This window comes from Meriones unguiculatus, chromosome 4 (assembly GCF_030254825.1).
Source record: "Meriones unguiculatus strain TT.TT164.6M chromosome 4, Bangor_MerUng_6.1, whole genome shotgun sequence".
Classification (NCBI taxonomy): domain Eukaryota; kingdom Metazoa; phylum Chordata; class Mammalia; order Rodentia; family Muridae; genus Meriones; species Meriones unguiculatus.
Genome location: NC_083352.1, coordinates 112248632 through 112267326, shown reverse-complemented (window position 1 = coordinate 112267326; position 18695 = coordinate 112248632). Strand labels below are relative to the sequence as shown.

Sequence of the window (18695 nt, the reverse complement as noted above, 5' to 3'; positions counted from 1 at the left end):
ACACTCTCACCCCTACCCCTCCGTACCCCCATCTCCTCCCTTGGTACAGGAGAGAGCTGGCCCATTCAGTGACATCTGTTTTATGCTTGTGAAAACGACAGACATCCGTTTCTGCCTAGAAATCTTGCATCTGCCCAGCCCAGGCCACACCTTCCTCAATGTGGATCCCCCCACCCCCTCAGCCAAGGACCCCACCCATGAAGCCTCTCTCAGTGCTCCCCACAACAGCCAGTCTGTCCCGAAGAAGACACTTACACTCAGCTAGGAAAGTGGCTGGAGATCAGACTGGCACCTCGACAAGCTACCTCAGAGTACCAACGGGGAAACAGAGGCCCGGAAAGCAAAAAAAAGGATGTTGCTGATAACCACTTGGCAAGTGACAAGGTTCAGCGGGCCCCACTGAATCAGATCCTCAGCTCCGCCTCTCCCCGGAGAAAACCGTCACAGATGCTAAGGGCTTTAAAATTCTTGTCAGGATCACAGGAGTCTGAGTCTGGACGGGAGCGTGCCGGTCAGTAAGAGCGGCCTTTCTACAGGAGTGTGGAGCTGAGACTCTCCCTTTCTGTTCTGGAACATTTAGGAGCAAAACCTCATGATGTCTGTAATATTTCAAACAAAAAACAGGGCGAACGGGGGATCTCTTAGCTCGTTCATCATAGGCATACTTGAATCCTGTTTGTACAGAATCTACCATGCTTAACTCGGCGAGAGCCCTTCAACCAGTGTTTGCTTATTTATAGTAGAAAAGGAATCACAGAACATGTGAGAACGTAAGAGTCTCGGGAAAGAGGTGGCTTGCGTTGTCTGTCTTCCTTATTGAGAGGGATCCTGGACTGAGGGAGTGTTAGTGACAAGCAAAGAACGAACACCCATTAAATCGTAATTGTGACCTGTTTCCTTAACACTGAGTAGCAGGCCTCTTTCTCTAGAAACAGAGTTCTTACCTAAAAACACTTTCTTTTTTAAATGCTGGAGGGCAGACACAGTCGCCCACCCACTGGTGTAGCTAGTCTATCTTTTTTCTGGGATGAGCAGGAGTCCGGGAAATTGAGGGGTAGAGATGGATGTGCTCCTTCAAGCGAGAGCTGTGTGATGGGGGCTGGTGAAATCGTCACCCCAGGTTTGGTCAGGAGAAAGGAATGGGGCAGGGTGGAGGAAATACAGCCTTGTGCGTTTCCACCCGAACGCTGGGTCCCGCCTACGCGAGCGTCTTCCAGCGCTGGCCTATCTTTGCCTTCCTTGGAACTGTTTGGTTCAGAGCTGTGGGTCTTATCGTCTGGGATTTCTGAGCGGTCAGATCAGCGAAGCCGCACGAGGAAAAGAAAAGGACTCATCATTCCACTGCACGGAAAATGCTTGTAGCCCAGAGGTTTAACCAGGGCTAAAACCTGAGCGAGTTATGTGGTCTCTCTCAGCGTCTATCTTCCTCTACAAAAGAGGGTGACGAAGGCCGGAGAGAGAGCTCAGCGGATAGCAAGAGCACTGGACCCGGTTTCATTCCCGACACCCACATTGAATGGCTCTCGGCCATCTGTAACTCCACTTCCAGGGGATCCAATGTCTTCTAGGCACGGCGTGCGTGTCGTTTACAGACATACATTCAGGAAAAAAAAAAAAATCAGGAGTCACCAGAGTGCCCTTAGACAGGCAAGGAGGGCCCTACTGTCACACCCTCACTGCCCCCATTTCCCCTCCCCTAAGTGGCAGGATCTCCCATGCCCATGTCTCCGCAATACTTTCTCAACGACAGAAGCAGCGTGGTGGCGGCGGTGCAGGCCTTTAATCCCAGCACTTGGGAGGCAGAGACTGGCAGATCTCTGTGAGTTCGAGGCCACCCTGGTCTACAGGACAGCAAGGGCTACACAGAGAAACCCTGTCTCAGGAAGAGGGGGAAAGGTGGCTAGCTTTCCAAGGGGCCAATATTTCGTAAGTCTTCCACCCTGTAAAACTTTTATAAATTTTTGTTTGTTTTTGTTTTTTGAGACAGGGTTTCTCTGTGTAGCCTTGGCTGTCCTGACCTCGCTTTGTAGACCAGGCTGGCCTCTCAAACTCAGAGATACACCTGCCTCTGCCTCCCCGAGTACTGGGATTAAAGGTGTGCACCACCACATCCGGCTATGAAAATCTTTTCATCTCCCCACCTTGTAAAGACAGCGTCATTTCCAGAACTTGATGACCTGAAGCTGACCCCATCCCTCCTTTCCTTCATTTCCTTTGCGCTGATTCTTTTAAAACTACACAACTGTAAAAGGCTGAGAGGTCGGACCCTAACCTTTGGAGAAAAACTAGTCACATCTTGCATTAGATAAACAGTAAGTGGCTTCCTCCCCTGGTGTGCTTGCTAGCCGGGTCTGGGTCACAGAGCACACTTTTACACATATAAATTCCCTTCCTAAGTTACTTTCACGTGTGTGTGTGTTTCTTTGTAGGAAGTCAAGATTATTCTCTTCCAACAATTTCGAGGTTCATCCCGGATTTCAAATCCATTTGGGAGAGTGTTTGGATCCTTTCCCTTGGGGGAGACATTGCCAGGGCCCACGGGGTCTTGGGCAAATGACACTCTTTCAGATCAGGGGCAATCCCAGAATGGAAAGTTTCTCAGCAATTCAGTGAGGGGCCCAGGGGAATATTACATGGAGCGGACTCTGCATTTAGAGGTACAAGACCCCCACCCACTAAGAGATGGGGGAGGGAGGGAGCTTCCACGATTGGAATGTGAAATAGTGGGAAAAGAAAAAAAGAAAAAGAAAGGAAATAGATCTCCTCAGACTCACTGCCCCCCTCCTCGCCCTGCCAAAGGAGAGACTGAAGAATTTGAGAGACCGCCTCTCTCTGGGTGTGGGAGCCTCCCTCTTTCCTTTCCCAATCAGTTCCCTCAGAGAACCTGGGAGACTTTGGATCAGGTTTGGGGGAAGGGGGGAAGGGAGGAGGAGAGGCGCCTACCAGCCCACCGAGCGTGGTGAGGCCTCACACCAACTTGGATTACACGGCCCCAGGCAGATTTTTTTCTGACTGAGTGAAAGCACCACACAAGGCTACTAACGTTTTCAATCAGGATTAACTATTTTAACAAATTGGTTTCTCGGGGGCTTAAATTCCTGCCAGTGCCGGCTAGAGAGACAGCTCAGTGGCTAAGAGCACTTGTTGCTCTTTCAAAGGACCCAGGTTCCATTCCCAGCGCCCACATGATGGCTCACAACCACTTGTAACTCTAGTTCCAGGTGATCTGACGCCCTCTTCTGGTGGCACCAGGCACACACATGGCATACAGACATCCACTCAGGGAAACATACACATTTTTTTTCTAAAAAGAAAAAAAATCTTGCAAGTGCGAAGAGGGTCCCAGACAGTCTCAAGCCATGCCATGCTCAGGTGGGACAGAATGACACCAACGTCACTTTTTCCTTCCCAGTTTCTCCATGGACTTCTAGAGAAACAGCTCCTTCTACGGGCACTGGGCACACCTCCCAGTTCGTTCCACTTCCTGTCCAGCAACAGCCTGTATCTAGGAGCCCAGGGGACTTCAAAACAACATCCCCAAAAATGCCATTGTTTGACTCTCAAATCTGTGGTAACACCAAGGGACTCCCTACCTTTTGGTTGGGACCATGGAATTCCTTCCTCTGTTTCTTCAGTTTGCTAGTCTAGAGGCCTACACACCTACCGGGAACAACTTCTGTTCTACCCTAGGATTAATCTGACTCAGACGCTCCTTTGGAAAGGAAAAGGGACGAGAGTACACACTGAGCCTGGCAACGCAGCCCACGGATCCCACAAGAACGTGTGTCCTGACGGGGGTGGGTCCATTTCGCCAGAGAACTGAGCTCACAGCAAACAAAACGGAGCCATGAGGCTTGTTGCCATCTTGTCTGGTGACCTCATCAGGATGGAGGCAACAGGGTGGCTTGGTTGCCATCTTGACTAGTGACAGGATCAAGATGGTGAGGGCTGTGAACCAACCACACGGCACGAACCAAGATGGCAGCACCCCTGAAGCTTCCTGGTACCACTGAGTCCTCCAAACTGCACTCCTAGAACGTCCTACACCATGGACATTCAGTCCCCCATCCCAACCGTTTTCTGGTTTTGGTTCTTCGCCTAATGAGGTCATAGAGGCTCCAGGGGAGATGCCAACACCAACTCCACTGCCAGTGAAAAGGTCAACGCCCTTTTATATTAAAGTAAAGAAGAAATACCAGTCCACCGTGTTGGCTTTTTTTTTTTTTTTTTTTGAATGTTTGACATTCTGTTTTATATGATGTTTTTCACTGGCTTGTAGAAGGAACTTAAGAGTTTTCCCAGCCATGTGCTTCCAGCATTCGCCAAACATCCTTGGGAAATGATTGAGGTGGCCGGAGCTGGGAGGCTCACATGCATTTACCGTGGGGTAGGGCTGTGTCTTGAAAGGGTACAGAAGGTTGGAACCAAAAGAGAGATGGTCAGGTCCTAGTCAAGCTGTGGCTAGCCTCGCTTGGGTCATGGTGTAGCCTTTTTGGAAAAGAAATGACCTTACTAGGTTTTTGTTGTTGTTTTTTTTTTTTTTTCCTGCTTTGTCCTCGTGTTTCTTTGTGTAACACAAAGATCTTCTTCTCTAACACCCAGAGGTATAAAAGCCAGTTTCATCCCAAGATAAAGAAGCTCCTAAATTGTCAGCCAACAAGAATCTGCCCAAACCGCTCTGCTGGGAGCATTCATCCACCCCAGAGACTGCATGCCACCATTGTCATCATCGTCATCGTCATCACTTTAAGGGTTTCGAACTAGGACAGAGGACACGGACTTGCAGCAGAGGCTGGGACCTTCCCTGCTGGGAGCGTGGCCAGAGCCCAGATGTCCTGTCTCCCAGAGTCCATCTGCTTCCTAGCTGTCGCATCTGCCCCAGGACATAGCGCAGGCCCCAGACCCCGGCAGGCAAAGCAAAGCACCATATGCAAGACACAGAAAGCTGCCAAAGTAGGGCCAGCAAGATGACCCGGTGGGGAAAGGTGCTTGCCACCAGGTCTAATGACCTGAGTTGGAGCCTCAGGATCCAAGTGGTGAGAGAACTGATGCCTGCAAGTTCTCCTCTGACCTCCGCATGTGTGCCGTGGTGCACACACATCGCACACACTAAAATAAATACATGTGATTTGTTTAAAAAGAGAAAGAAAGAAAGAAAAGAAAAGAAAAGAAAAGAAAAGAAAAGAAAAAAGAAAAAGAGAGCTCTCACAACAACCACCAAAGCCCATGGGCAAAACCATGAACAGAAAGGTTAAAGAAAGCCACAAGTGTCCGCACAGAAGCATGAACAGATGTCACATCTAACATGTGGAGTGAGAAAGGAATCCCTGGAAGCTGAAAAGGACAGATCTGGCGCAGAGAGAGCCCACAGCTAAAGGCACCCAGCTATTCCTTAAGGAATGACTTTTGAATTTTCCTTCCTTCCTTTTGGGGCAGATAAGCAAATACAAAGTTTTAACTTTCACCTGGAAAAGCGCCTGGAATGAGCTGGCTGTCGGAAAACTCAATTCACACATTGTTTAAAAACTATAGTTCTCGGTGTTTCTGGGGTTTTCAGGCGCTCTAAAGTAAACACACACCAGAGCCGCCCTGTGTTCCCTGAGCTGGAGTCTGTGTAGGAGAGCAGCTCTTGAAACATCTGGGGATGCGAAGTTGGACCACTCCAGGCCCTGGACGCCAGCTGAGGACACTGGTGGACTTCCAGAGCCTGGAAGTCAGCTATCTGCCACAGACCAGGTCTGGTTTTTAAATGGAACAAACATCCTGCGAGAATCTAGGATGTGAGCGTGTAGAGCAGCAGCAGGAGGGAAGTCTGATAAAGCCTGCCACTTCTCTGTATCTCTCAAACTGAAATAGTGTGTGTATGTGTGTGGGGGGGGGAAGGTCTCTCTCTTTCTTTCTTTCTTTTTTTTTCCTTGTAAATCTGGAAAGTTCCGCCCAAACTGAGCAACAGGAAAGGCCTGGGAGAAGCAGAGTCAGGGCGAGAGAGACTTGCTCGGTTTAAGACCAATGTATTCTGGTTCTGTGCAATTCAAATTCATTTTTAAATACCTTACACAAAGACCTGACAGCTGAACTCCCCGGGATGAAGAAAAGTTTTTAGTTTACCTCCTAAATGGCAGAGTCGACACTTTTTTAAGGGCCAAGGATCTGGTTCGACTCTACCCAGCCTGTGGGACTGGTGGACCTCTGTTTCTCCGCTGGTGGGTATATCCTGAATCCCACGTGGGCCCGACATTCATGAATGGGACTCCCTCAGGATCAGCGGGCCCCTAGCCGGGCCTCGCATCCAGCCCCCAGCCTCAGCATCCCCACCCGGGATGGAGCCACAGCGAGTCTAGGAGTCTAGGGCCCGAAACACTGTGGAGGCTGCAGGGCGGGCAATACGGACTCTGTCCGCGACCCAAACCTCAGACCCTCAGCTTCACCTGGCTTCCCTCTCGGGTCCCGGGGACACTCACCGCGAGCGCCGGCGGCTCAGCAGCAGCAGCAGCACCAATAGCACGGCTAGGAGGCCGAGCAGAGCGGCCCAGGACATGGCTCGAGGGTGCGCGGCTGCGGGGTGGCAGCGGGTCACCGCCACCAACACCGCAGGATCCGCAGCCTAGCCAGCCCCGAAGGCTCCCGCTCCAGGAGTCTGGCTGGAAAACCTGGGATGGAGAGGGAGGAGCGGGAAAGGGGGCCTGGCCGGGTTGTTGCACAGGGGAGGAGAGGGGATTGGGGAGGCGGGCTCCTGGTGATGATGGGAGGGGGCAGAGAGGAGGAGACTGAACCCGGGCGGACCAGGGGGCGCCTTCCCGCCACATTCCTGCAAACCACGGGTCCCAGCCCAGCCCCCGCCCGCCCAGATCTGCGTTTCCGTCTCTGTGGTCTGGGCTGTGGAACCGTTCACGCCAGAAGCTGAGGCCACTCAAAACTGCCCACAGTCCTGACTGTGGTGAGGAGTGCAGCGCGCGCGGCCTCTGTAGTCACTTTACATTAGGGAGGGTTTGCTCCAGGCTTAGCCCAGGAGGATCAGGAGTTCAAGCGCAACTTTGGCTACATAGTGAGTTGGAAACTAGTCTGAGCTTCATAAAACCCAGTCTCTCTCTCTCTCTCTCTCTCTCTCTCTCTCTCTCTCTCTCTCTCTCTCTCTCTCTCTCTCTCTCTCCCTAACAGAACCTTCCCTGTACCTGCCCAGAGCCTACCATGGCTCCCTGCCACTCCAAATGCAACCAAATCCCTACATGGTCCCTACTGAACCCACCCTCATCGCTACACACTGTCCTCGCTCTGGTCACACTGGTATCCTTGTCCCTGCCCCGAAGAGACAAGCTTGTTACCTGACACTCAGTCACAAAGCCTTTGTATTCTTTGGTTTCTTTGTATTCTTCGGTATGTATAACTTCGGTTTCTCTGTATTCCAGAAGAAATCAGGAAAAATGTTGACAAAGGAGAATGAATTTATTCTCTCTCTCGCCAAGGCTAAGGCAGTCTTAAAACTTTTAGGTACCCATGAGACGGTAAGGAGATGGGTAGATTCAGCGGTGAGAGTTTTGTCTGTCCTTCCCTGGAGGTGATTCCGTCATGGGGGCTCTCAGCACAGGGATCTGTTGTATGTTCACAAGTCAAGCTGACAGACCCCACCAATGCTTTGTCTATTCCTCAGTCTTGATGAGTGTGAGATGCCGTACCACCTATTGGGCCGATGTGAACATTTCTGAGGTATGCCTCTGTCAGAAAGACCTGCCAAGGGCCAAGTGCTGTGAGGAAGCAGGCAGCCTGGCGAGTGGAAGGGTGCTTGCTTCCGCCAGCGTTCCCAGCTGCAGCTGAGCACGGCCAGCCTGCTCTATGCCGATGTCTCTGTGGTCCGGGCTGATTTAGCCTCTCACCCTGTATCATTTTGGTTTTTAGTTTCCTCTCTTTCCTTGGTGCAGTTTCTGAACACATCACATCGCTCCTTAATGGCCCCTCATTGCAGGGTGTTTTCGCTGGTCTGATCCGATACTATGGGGAAGAAAGAGAGGCAGGAATGTAATAGTGCCTGAAGTCTACTTTCTTGATCACAATTAAGCATCTGGGCTGTCTAGGAAATCTAGAAGATCTTAAGCCCTTTGCCACTCTTAATTTTAAAAATATGCAAATATGTTTCTATGTATGGGCATGTGCACGGGAGTGTGGTGCCTGTGGAGGCCAAAAGAGGGGCTCAGATTCGTTATCAGGTGGTTGTGAACCGCCTTGCAAGGATGATGGGACCTGAGCTTGGGTCCTCTGCAAGACCAGCATGATCCTGACCCTTGGGCCAGCCTAAACCCTTACGTTTTGAAGAACATCAAGTCTCAGGTGAAAGGAATCCCTTTCCGTTTCTGCACTTCCGCACCTGGCCAGCACTCTGTCTCAAGGTCCACTTCTTTGTCAAAGCCTCTTCTTTGACAAGTTATCCAGTGGAAGCTCCTGCATAGTTTTCTCCTTGAGGTCCCCTTTAAGTCGGGCTTCCAGTGGGAGCAAGTTCACAGCCAACGTACTGGCCTAAGTTTCAGTACAGCCAAGGCTACACACAGAACCTCTGGCTTACATGGTTGCAAGAAACTTCACACACATACTCATATGTAAAGGTCAGAGGACCTTGCAGGGGTTGCTGCTCTCCTTCTGTCATGTACATCTTGCTGACCCATTATCTTCATTTTTCATTTGTTTGTTTGCTTGCTTACTTGCTTGGTTTTTGTTTGTTTGTTTGTTTGTTTTCATTAAGACAGGTTTTCACTTTGTAGCCTTGGCTGTCTTGGAACTTGCTCTGCAGACCAGGTTGGCTTCCAACTCAGAGAGATCCACTTGTTTCTGCCTCTCTAGTGCTGAGATTAAAGGCATATGTCACCATGCACAGCCATCATCTTCATTGTTGAGCACAGATAGGTTTGAAGTTGCCTAAGTACTTACATTCAAAGCACGCTGTTCTAATAGCTTAAAGGAATAGACACTGGTCGCCCCAAGGAGTCCTAATGTAGCTCTAACGTCCTCAGCCTTCTTCAGTTGTCTTACAGCCCTTTTGTTAACAATGTGGTTACAATCCTAAAAGCCAAACCTCGGTCTGTTACAGGGTGTGATGGTTACTGTGCCAACCTGACACAACCTGGGAAGAGACTCAATGAGGGACACCATCTTGGGTTAGCCTGTGGCTGTGTCCATGAGAGACTGCCTTAATTAATTGATGTGGGAAGACGCAAGCGCCATTCCCAAGATGGCCAGAAGAGAGTACTAGATCTCCTGGAGGTGTTACAGGCCATTGTGAGCCACCTGAGGTAGGTCCTGGAACCCAACCTCTCTACAAAAGCAGCACACACCCTCAACCACTAAGCCATCTCTTGGCTTACACACTTATGTAGACATAAGGTTATTGTGTAATTCAAATGCTGATTTCTGTATCCCCCATATTTGGTTGCAGCCTTGTTCTGAGAATCTCCTGTCTTAATGTTGTATAAACTCTGCTCCACAGTGGTCCCCTGATATGTCAGTAAAGCAGCTTATATGTCAGCCAATTGCTGAGCAGGGGAGAGAATAGGGCTAGACTTCCTGCCAGCCAGGGGAGGAGGAGTTAGAAGGGGAAGTAGGGGATTCACCCATGAGAGAGGTCCAAGAGACGTCAGGAGAGAGTTGCTCAGTAGGAAAGCTATAAGGTGCAAGTATCCCTGGAATACAGGCTGGGAGGAAGCCAATTTAGCATAGAGGGTTAAGAATAGAGTAATAATTGCTCAGTTCTTGTGGTATAAAGCTTTATTATTAAACAAATATAGAGTCTCAAGTATTTGTATGATAGCCAGGTTAAGAGAGAAACTAAGAAAGAAACACAGTTTTATAAAAATAACCGTAACACACTTACACACAAGTGTATACACACATACACATAAAGATAAAAATATTTTAAAAAAAAGAGTCTTTAACAAACATAGATTGCTATGATCTTTTTTTTTTTTCTTAATGCATGTGTCTATGTGCCTTTGCCTATGAGTGCAGCGACCACAGAGACAAGAAGAGGGTGCCAAATCCTCTAGAGCTGGAGTTATAGGGAGTTGAGAGGTCTCATGTGGGTACTAGGAACCCACCTTGGGTCATCTGCAAGAACAATCTCTCTCAACATTTTTTTTTCCCATGAGTAGCAGCCTCCATATATCAAGAAAATGTCACCAGGCAGTTACATTTGGATTCCAGCCCCTCCCCAATGTATTTCAAATAGTGCATTTTGATTAGCATAAGATACTTTTATGCTAATACTTTTATGCCTCTTTGTGTGTGTGTGTGTGTCCCTTGGATACTCAGTAAGAAAACAAATGTAAATTTAATTTCTCATTTAGAATCTAGTTTAGAAAAAAAATCTTATCAATATCCTCATAGCCAATACAAAAATTTTTAGCTTAAAACTTTTATCTTGTGGTGGCATGGCTCGGCTGGTAAAGGCTCTTGCTGCCGAGTCTAAGGTCTGGAGCTCAGTCCTTAGAATCACATGGTAGAAGCAGAGAACTGCCTCCCCCAGGTGGCCCTCTGACCTCTTCACGTGCTCAGTGGCGTGAGTCCCCCAATATAAAATAAATGGTGTTCAAACTTAAATGCAAATAGAAAGGTTTGCTGGAATTTTTGGCTTTCTGGGTCTTTATCTAACACCAGTGGCACCCCAAAACTAAGCAACATCGCCACCCAAACCTCAGACAGCTGATGCGGTGAGGTGGTAAGGGTCCAAATTTTTTTTCCTCCTCACATGTGAAAATAAAGATTATTTATTTTCAGTTATAAAAATAACTGAGCCAGGTGTGGTGCGCACACCTTTGATCCCAGCACTCGGAAGGCAGAGGCAGGTGGATCTCTGAGTTTAAGGCTAGCCTGGTCTGCATGACAGCTCCAGGACAGCCAAGGCTACATAGTGAAACTCCCTCAAAAAAAACCAAAACCGAAAACAAAAACAAAAAACAAGCACAGAGAAACTCTATCTTGAGAAAAGGAAACAAAACAAAAAATTAAAAATTAACTAAATAAATAACTTACAATTTGAATAGATGGAGGCCACGTTGGGCATTGTGGAAGGGCAAACTCCGAGGGACCTAGGTGCAAGGCGCAGGTGGCAGGCTGGTGCACTCAGGAGGGCCAGCAGACCAATGGAGACCTTCCGCAAACAGAACCTGAGCCCTCTGATCACACAGCCAAGCAACTCTTCAGCCCAGGCCTCAATGGCAGGTGTCTCCAAAGCCCCTGGCTTCTTTCAAAACTTCTTTACAAACTGGAGCCAAGACAAAATAAAACCAGGTCCTGACCCCTGGCTGTGGGGAAACCCTGCTGCCAAGGTCCATGGCTGGAAAGCCCTGAGTTCTGTGCAAAATGGAGGGCTCCCTTCGTCAGTGAGGCCTCTTCTTCTCTGCCAGGGAATCCCAGATCTCCAAACCCTCTACCTGAAAAATGCCTTCAGGGAAATTACAGGTCTGACTCCCTGACTCCCTGACTCCCTGACTCCCTGACTCCCTGACCTGTTCAGCAAGCGCCTGGGATTCCTGGAATGTAAAGAGGCATCTCAGCACCTTAGCCCTCCAGCCAGTGATCTATACCCATCCTGGAATTTCCCACCCCCTCCCCAAAGTTCTGTATAACTCTTGTCCACCCCAAATAAAATTAATCTGCCTCCTCCAAGCTGATCCCGAAAGGTCATTTCCGTTACGCTCATGGGGCACCAAATCTCTAGTTCACCACTTTTGCTCCCTTGTACCTGGGGACTGGTGGCCAAGGACATCAGAGCAAGGGGGCCCTGTACCAGAGACGTTCCAGATCATAACACTGATCAGGATCAGCGTGCCTCCAAAATAAGATGGGGCAGGGTCTAAAGGCGCCTTCTGTTACCGTGAGGCCCCTCAAGGCAGCTCTTACCCCCTGCATCTGAGCTCCGGGACTCAGCCGCTTTCCTCCAGTGAAAGCGAAGCTAAAGTGCTACCAGATACTGACCTGCCTCAGTTTCCCTATGTTCCAGCAGAAATCAGGAACCATAAGATGAAGTTAACTTCTCTCCATTGTGCCCATGGCAATCTTGTCTACAGAAACCCATGAAACAAAAGGCCAGAAGATGGGTAGACTTAGCCATGAGACCACCAGCTTGGGCCTTGGTGTGTGTGGAACCTCACCCAGCTTCCTTCAGCGGGTCAGCTGGCAGCGTGGGGAATCTGTTATATCCCGACAAGCTGCACTGTTACCATCTCACACCGACCCCCAGGCCTTTGCTTGCTACTCCCTGTCTCCCAGAACCTCCTCCCTTGAGAGAGACTTACACAGAACACTCCTGTGCCTGTGTCTCCCTATCTCTGCACGACTGTCCCCTCCTCAGAGAAGCACATGACTGTCCTAGTTCAGGGCATTTCTGTTGCTGTGATTTAAGAAAAACAAACAAACAAACAAAAACTTGAGGAGCTGGGCATAGTGGCTCATGCCATCTTTGTAAGTTCGAGTCCAGCCTGGTCTACATAGTAAGTTCCAGGACAGCTGGTCTACCCACAGAAACCCTGTCTCAAAACAAAATAAAACAAAACAAAATCACCGTGACAAAAAGTGAGTCAGAGAGAGAGAGGGTCTTTCTTCAGCTCACAACTCCATCACAGCAGGGAAGTCAAGGCAAGAGCTTGGAGCCTCTGGTCATATCACAGCCACAGTCAAGAGCAGAGGGAAATGAACACATGCCTGATCACTAATCAGCTTCCTCCACTCACACAACCCAAGGCCCCGTAGCTAAAAAATGGCACCTCCCACTTTCAAAGCCCGTCCTATCAGTTAAGGCCATCAAGGCAATCCCTCACAGGCATGCCTACAGGCCAGCCCGATCTAGACAGTTGCTCATTGAGACTCTCTTCCCAGATGATTGTGTCAAGCTGACCTTTAAAAACGACCATCACACTGAAGTCAGTCTGACACTGTCACCGAGTACTTCCTGTAGCCTTTCCCTGTGGCTGCTTCTTTGGGCCCTGTTTCCCAAACTCTGCTGACACTTTAGGGACTCCCTTGCCTGCCTGCCTCATGCTGGCCTTGAGGACAGCCACATGGATCTTGAGTGAACTCAGAACAGCAGGAGACAAAGAAATTTCCAGACCCTCTTGTGTATGTATGCTGCCTGTCTGCTCCCACAAGGCTGTGAATGGGCCTTGGGGATGCTCCTCTAGAAATCAGGAGAGCTCAGAGACGCTGCCTGGCTGGTTGGCTCATTTTTACCACCTCATAGGCTGTGATGTATCACAGGCTAAGAAACCCTCAGGCTCCAGTTGTGGCAACTCGGAAGAACCTACAGGTGTCATGGTGGCACATGCCTGTAATCCCAGCACTTCAGAGGACGGGGCTGTGAGGCCATCCTCAGCCACATGGTGGGTTTGAGGCTAGCCTGGACTACCTAAGATTCTGTCTCAGTGCTGAAGAGATGACTCACCAGTCAAGAGCCTTTGCTGTTCTTGCAGAGGACTTGGGTTCTATTCCCTGTGTCCATGGCTGCTCACAACCACCTATAACTCCAGTTCCAGGGGATCCAACACCCTCTTCTGGCCTCCGTGGGCACCAGGCAAGCACTCGGTACACATTCATGTGTTCAGGCACAAAGTAAAATAAAATAAAACTTTAAACACTCAAAAAAAACCCAAAAAAACCACAACTCTCCCTACCTCTCAAAATTCCCACCCCTTGCCACACTACCCCTCACACTTACCCCTCACATCCATACCCTCACCCCTACACCCCCACTCCCCACCCCATGCCTCTCACTCCCACACCCTCACCCAAACATCCTTCACCCCCATATCTCTCCCCCCTATACCCCTACACCCCACACCTCTCACCCCCGCTGAGGGCCTGGCCGCTGCTGTTGCTTCAGATAGGAAGAAGTGAGGGCCACCCAGAAGGTGGCCAGGGTGCCAGGCTCTGAGAGCCAGGTTCAATGACTCCAGGCCAGTCCTTTGCCTGCCCTGAGTCTCATCTGCCGAAAGGTGTGTGGCTGGGACTGGCAACCGTATACCCATCTCCACGGAGAGAGACGCCAGTGAAGTTCTCACCCTGGCATGGGGCAGGTGGAGCTGCTCAGTGGCAAAGGCCCTTGCCACCAAGCCTGAAGACCAGAGCTCAGTCCTCACAGAAGGCAAGAACTGACTCCCACACATCCCGACTGTGGCTCCTCCTGCACCTTGGCATGCGCACACACAAACACCGGAACACACACCCGCACACAATAAATGAAATATAATAATTAAATACTCGCCTGGAGGAAGCTCCGCCTCCAGATGTCCCCTGTCCACAGCAGGCCGACAGCTGCGTGAGTCTCCACTCAGCCTCTGCTCTCCTTCCTGAGGCGGCTCCGTCATCAGGGAAATGTCAGGGCACGACCCGGCCCCTCAGAACAGGGGCTCTGCCTGGGAACACAGCCCCTTGCTCCTCACTATGCCCTGCTTTCTTCTCCCAGGACCCCGCCTGCTTCATGTCTGTGGCCTAAAGACTACAAACTGTTCAGAAGGAAAAAATACCCTGCATTGCTCTCTTCAAAGCTGAAAACCTGCCCATTCGAGAAGCCCTGGCTTCAGCTAGTAGGACATCTGGATCTCTCATAGAGCTCATTTAACCCTCACACAGACCCTGCAAATTGGGTGCTATCATTAGCCCCAGACTTCAGAAGGTGAACCTGAAACTCAGAGAAGGTCAGTAACCTGCCCAAGGCCATACAGCACTTCCTGTATGTATGCGATGGCAGGTAGAATTGTCCTCTCTGTCCACGCTAGCTTGGCTCTGCTGGGAACACAGGCCTCCCCGCTCCATCCTTGGCTTGTGCTGTTTGCCGCCTGGATGCCTTCTCTTCCACCCTCCGTGGGTTATAGACACTAGCTCTGGGAACGGGTGTTTGATGAGATGCCCCACCGGTTAGAATGGGAAGAGGGACGCCACACACGGGAGAACACGCTAAGACTGTGCTTCTGGCTTTTTGTTGCTGCAGTGACAACTCCTGAGACAGTGACCCAGGAAGGAGGACTCTTTTTTGTTTGTTTGATTGTTTTGGTTTTTGGAACAAGGATTCTCTGTGCAGCCTTGGCTATCTTAGACTCACTTTGTAGACCAGGCTGGCCTCGAACTCACAGAGATCAGCCTGCCTCTGCCTCCCCGAGTTCTGGGATTCAAGTTGTGTGCCACTGCGACCAGTGTGGGAGAATTCTTGCTGCCTTGAATGGTTTTAGAGGCATCAGCCTAGCTGCCTTTGGTGACAATGGTGACAACGGGTCTGTGGTGAGCAGAATGTTGTGGTTGGGAGCTGGCCACTGAAGAGGTCTGTCAGATCACAGCACCCAAGAAGCAGAGGGGCAGGAGGCTAGCGGTCACAGTGACCCACCCTTCTAGCCAGACCCCACTTTCCAGTTCCCACCACTTCCGAGAGGATGATGAATCTATTGCTGAGGTCAAAGCCCTCCCCCGCCCGCCTTGATCCGGCCACCTTTCCAAAGCCCCTCCTCTGAACGCGGCTTGGGGGGAGGCACGCCTTCGGTGCATAGGCCTTTTCAGTACATTGCACCTCCAAATTAGAATGGAATGCACTTGAGAGGAGGCCAGAGGAGGCTGGGAGAAAGGGAGACAGGGTGGAGTGAGAGGGAGGGAAGCAGTGGAGAGGGAAGGATCAGAAAGGAAGGAGGAGAAGGAGGCTGGCAGGCTATAGGGAGTTCCAAGAAGCCAGAGGACTCCTGTCTCCGTTGCAGAGTTCCAGGACTAACACACAGAGCAAAAGAGCCATGGTCCCTGCGCTGAGGAGCCCTGGAGAGCTGCATTCAGTGTCGCTCTTATCTCCCAGGTGTAAAGGTGTCGTCCTCCATTCATAGATACTAAACAAGGAGGTGAAAAGTTAGAGCCTTTGGACTGCAAAGTCTCTGCTAGTGAATGAAGCAAGCCTGCCTGGCAGGGGAGGTATAGGGAAGCGCGGGGACTAGGGAAAACTGGATGGTGATGTCCCATCCCAAATAGCATAGCCTCTCAGCCTACAGATGGGTAGCGAGACTGTCCCTGGTGCCCAGGCCTCCTGACTTAAGAGAAGCCAGAAATAGCAGCTCAACTGATTTCAAAACACAGGACTGCCAACAACATATATCTGTCTCCTGGTTTGATCCTCGGAGTCTAGCTATGCCAAGGGGCTGTGATCTGGAACAATCTATAGTTGTCTGTATAAGAACCAGCCCCAAGGTGCTGTGAGATCAAAGAGAGAGGCAGACAGACCCAGGGTAGCAGAGTGTGACCACCAGGACCTCAGTTACGGACACGTAGTGACAGTAAGACCAAGTGGCTTGCACAGAACTGGCAAGGACAAAGATGATTTCATCCTTGCTGCAAAGTCCTGGTTTGTCTGATGCTGAGATGGGGTTGGAGATATTTCTGGTCTAGGCTCATAGGGTGCTCTCTCTCTCCCTCCCTCTCCTTCTCTCTCTCCTTTTCTGTCTCTGTCTCTCTCTGCTCTTACAATTTGCTGAGAAACTGCAAGAAACATCAAGGGTCACTTGGGCTCGTCACAGAGGTCAGTGGACAATGACCCCAGGATTTAGTCAAACTGATGCTTCTCAGTGCGATGGCTCAGCAGGTCAAAGCATGTGCTGCACAGCCAAACAACTTAATTTCACTCCCTGGACCTCACAGTGGAAGGAGAAAATGTTGTCAAATGTTGTCTTCTGTCCTCTATGTGGCCAGTGTGGGGGCCATACATGCATGCACACACACGCACACAAATAACAAATAAAACAGAAAGGACAAAGTATAACAATTCATAAGTACCCTCACCAGGTTCTTAGTTTCCAGCACCATGTCATCTCATCCTCTCTGTTGGGAATTTTAAAGGAGGAAGGAAGAGCCTCCTCACCTCACGTTCTTGTGCAGTAGATGAAGCAATGTGTAAGTCAAAAGCCAAAGGAAGCAAGAAATGACCTTTCCTGGTGACCCAGGTCTGAAAATTCTCAGCTGCAGCAGCAGGAGAGAGATGGAGCTGGGATTAGGTGTAGTCAAAACAGATGGGGGGAAGGGGCACCAGAACAGAGCCTGCTCTTCACCAGGCCAGTTCCACCCAGTCTCAGCTGATGGCAGTCACTGAGTGTCCCTCTCGCACACAGGTTGTCTTCCACCTTTGAGGGCCTCCAGAGGGGGATAGAGGTGCCACACGGCTCCTGACCAGCCACTTTGGCAGTCTGGAGTGGAAAAAATGGTGCAGCCAGCCTTAACCTCCATAACTCCTGTGGTCCTTCCCAAGAGGCAGCCTGGCGGAGAGGACAGAGGGAAGAGGCCCCATCACTCTGCTCCCCACACACCCCAGAGCTGCCTCTCGATCCGGCTACGCTGTAGGCCTCCCACTCCTTATCCTGGGAACCTCTGTGGAAAATGAGGACCAGTCGTGGCTGTTCTGCCTGTGTTCAGAGTTGCTAGAGGGACCCAGTAAGATGACGGAGGGACAGGGATGGGGTTGCCTAGCAACACTCTCCCTTCCTCTGTACCAAAGTATCACAAAGACTGGGGAAGAGAGGGATGCCAGCAGAGAAGGGAGTCCATGGACTTTAGAGTATGGGTGATGTTTCCTCAAAGTAGCTGAGAGAGGGAAGTCAAGGGAGAAGGAGGTTTGTTCGGGGACAGGGGGGGAAGTCAGTGGTGATTCAGGGAAGTCTCAGCAAAACGCTTGCCAGGGGCAGATACACACCTTTAATCTTGGCAGTTGGGAGGCAGAGGCAGCCGGATCTCTGTGAATCTGAGGCCAACCTGGAATAACAAATTCCAGGCCAGCCTGCCCTACATAGTAAGACCTGTCTCAAAACAAAATAAAACACTGGCTGGGAAGTTGCATTTCTTACTGCTACATACAGAAGGGGGTTAGGATTGGAGATGCTGAGTCAGGATTGTGAGCTTAAGGCCAGCCTAGGCTACATGGCAAGATCCTGTCTCAAACAAACAAAGCAGAACAGTTTCCAAACTGCACTGGTGTAAAATGTGGGGGGTGTGTGTGAGTGTGTGTGTGTGTGTGTGTGTGTGTGTGTGTGTGTGTGTGTGTGTAGGTGGCTGGGTGGGCAGTGGTGGTGTGAGACAGGATATTCAAAGCTGGCCTCAAACTTAGACAAGCGGGGAGAATCCTTCCGCCTTGGCTAGACCAGTGTGGGACCACCATGCCAAACTGTAAAACAAAATGTAAATGTTGGAAACCCTTTAAAAACAACCAAAAGACAACTGTGTCTGTGAAGAAAGATGATAAAGCAGAAGTTTATGAGCGCAGAAGGAACTTGATAATCAAATGAACAGAGGCAGTTATGACAGGACAAGAGGACGGGCGGGGTGCTCATGTACCCTGCACTTCAGAGACAGACTCCACACTGAGAAAGGAGACAGAGCAGGCAGGTCCTCGCTGCCCAACGCGTGCTCACCGTCCTGGTGGCCCTGGAGGGATTGATATGGCAGAAACTAACTAGACCCAGTATTTAAGAAGCACCTGAAGAGGCCAGGCTGTGGTGGCACATGCCTTTAATCCCAGCACTTGGGAGGCAGAGGCAGGCAGATCTCTGATTTCGAAGCTAGCCTGCTCTACAAAGTGAGTTCCAGGACAGCCATGGCTACACAGAGAAACCCTGTCTCGAAAAACAAAAACGAAACAAAAAGAGTGCCTTCAGGGCTGGAGAGATGGCTCAGTGGTTATAGACCCTTGCTGCTCTCACAGAGGA

At 50.2% G+C, this 18695-nt stretch overlaps 1 protein-coding gene and 1 long non-coding RNA gene across 2 annotated transcripts in view; one reads left to right on the top strand and one right to left on the bottom strand.

Annotated features, from left to right (window-relative positions):
- The window catches only part of Ptgis (prostaglandin I2 synthase), a 34538-nt gene extending 27849 nt beyond the window's left edge, over positions 1-6689 (bottom strand). Inside the window, exon 1 of the mRNA XM_021637803.2 lies at positions 6462-6689. Coding sequence (XP_021493478.1) covers positions 6462-6538 — 77 coding nt within the window. The 5' untranslated portion in view covers positions 6539-6689. The remainder of the gene's footprint in view (positions 1-6461) is intronic.
- LOC132653736 (uncharacterized) lies at positions 5599-11131 on the top strand. The gene is made up of 3 exons (XR_009591572.1): positions 5599-5736; positions 9077-9278; positions 11025-11131. It is a non-coding gene; the product is annotated as an uncharacterized LOC132653736 (long non-coding RNA).
- The last annotated feature ends 7564 nt before the right edge of the window (positions 11132-18695 follow it).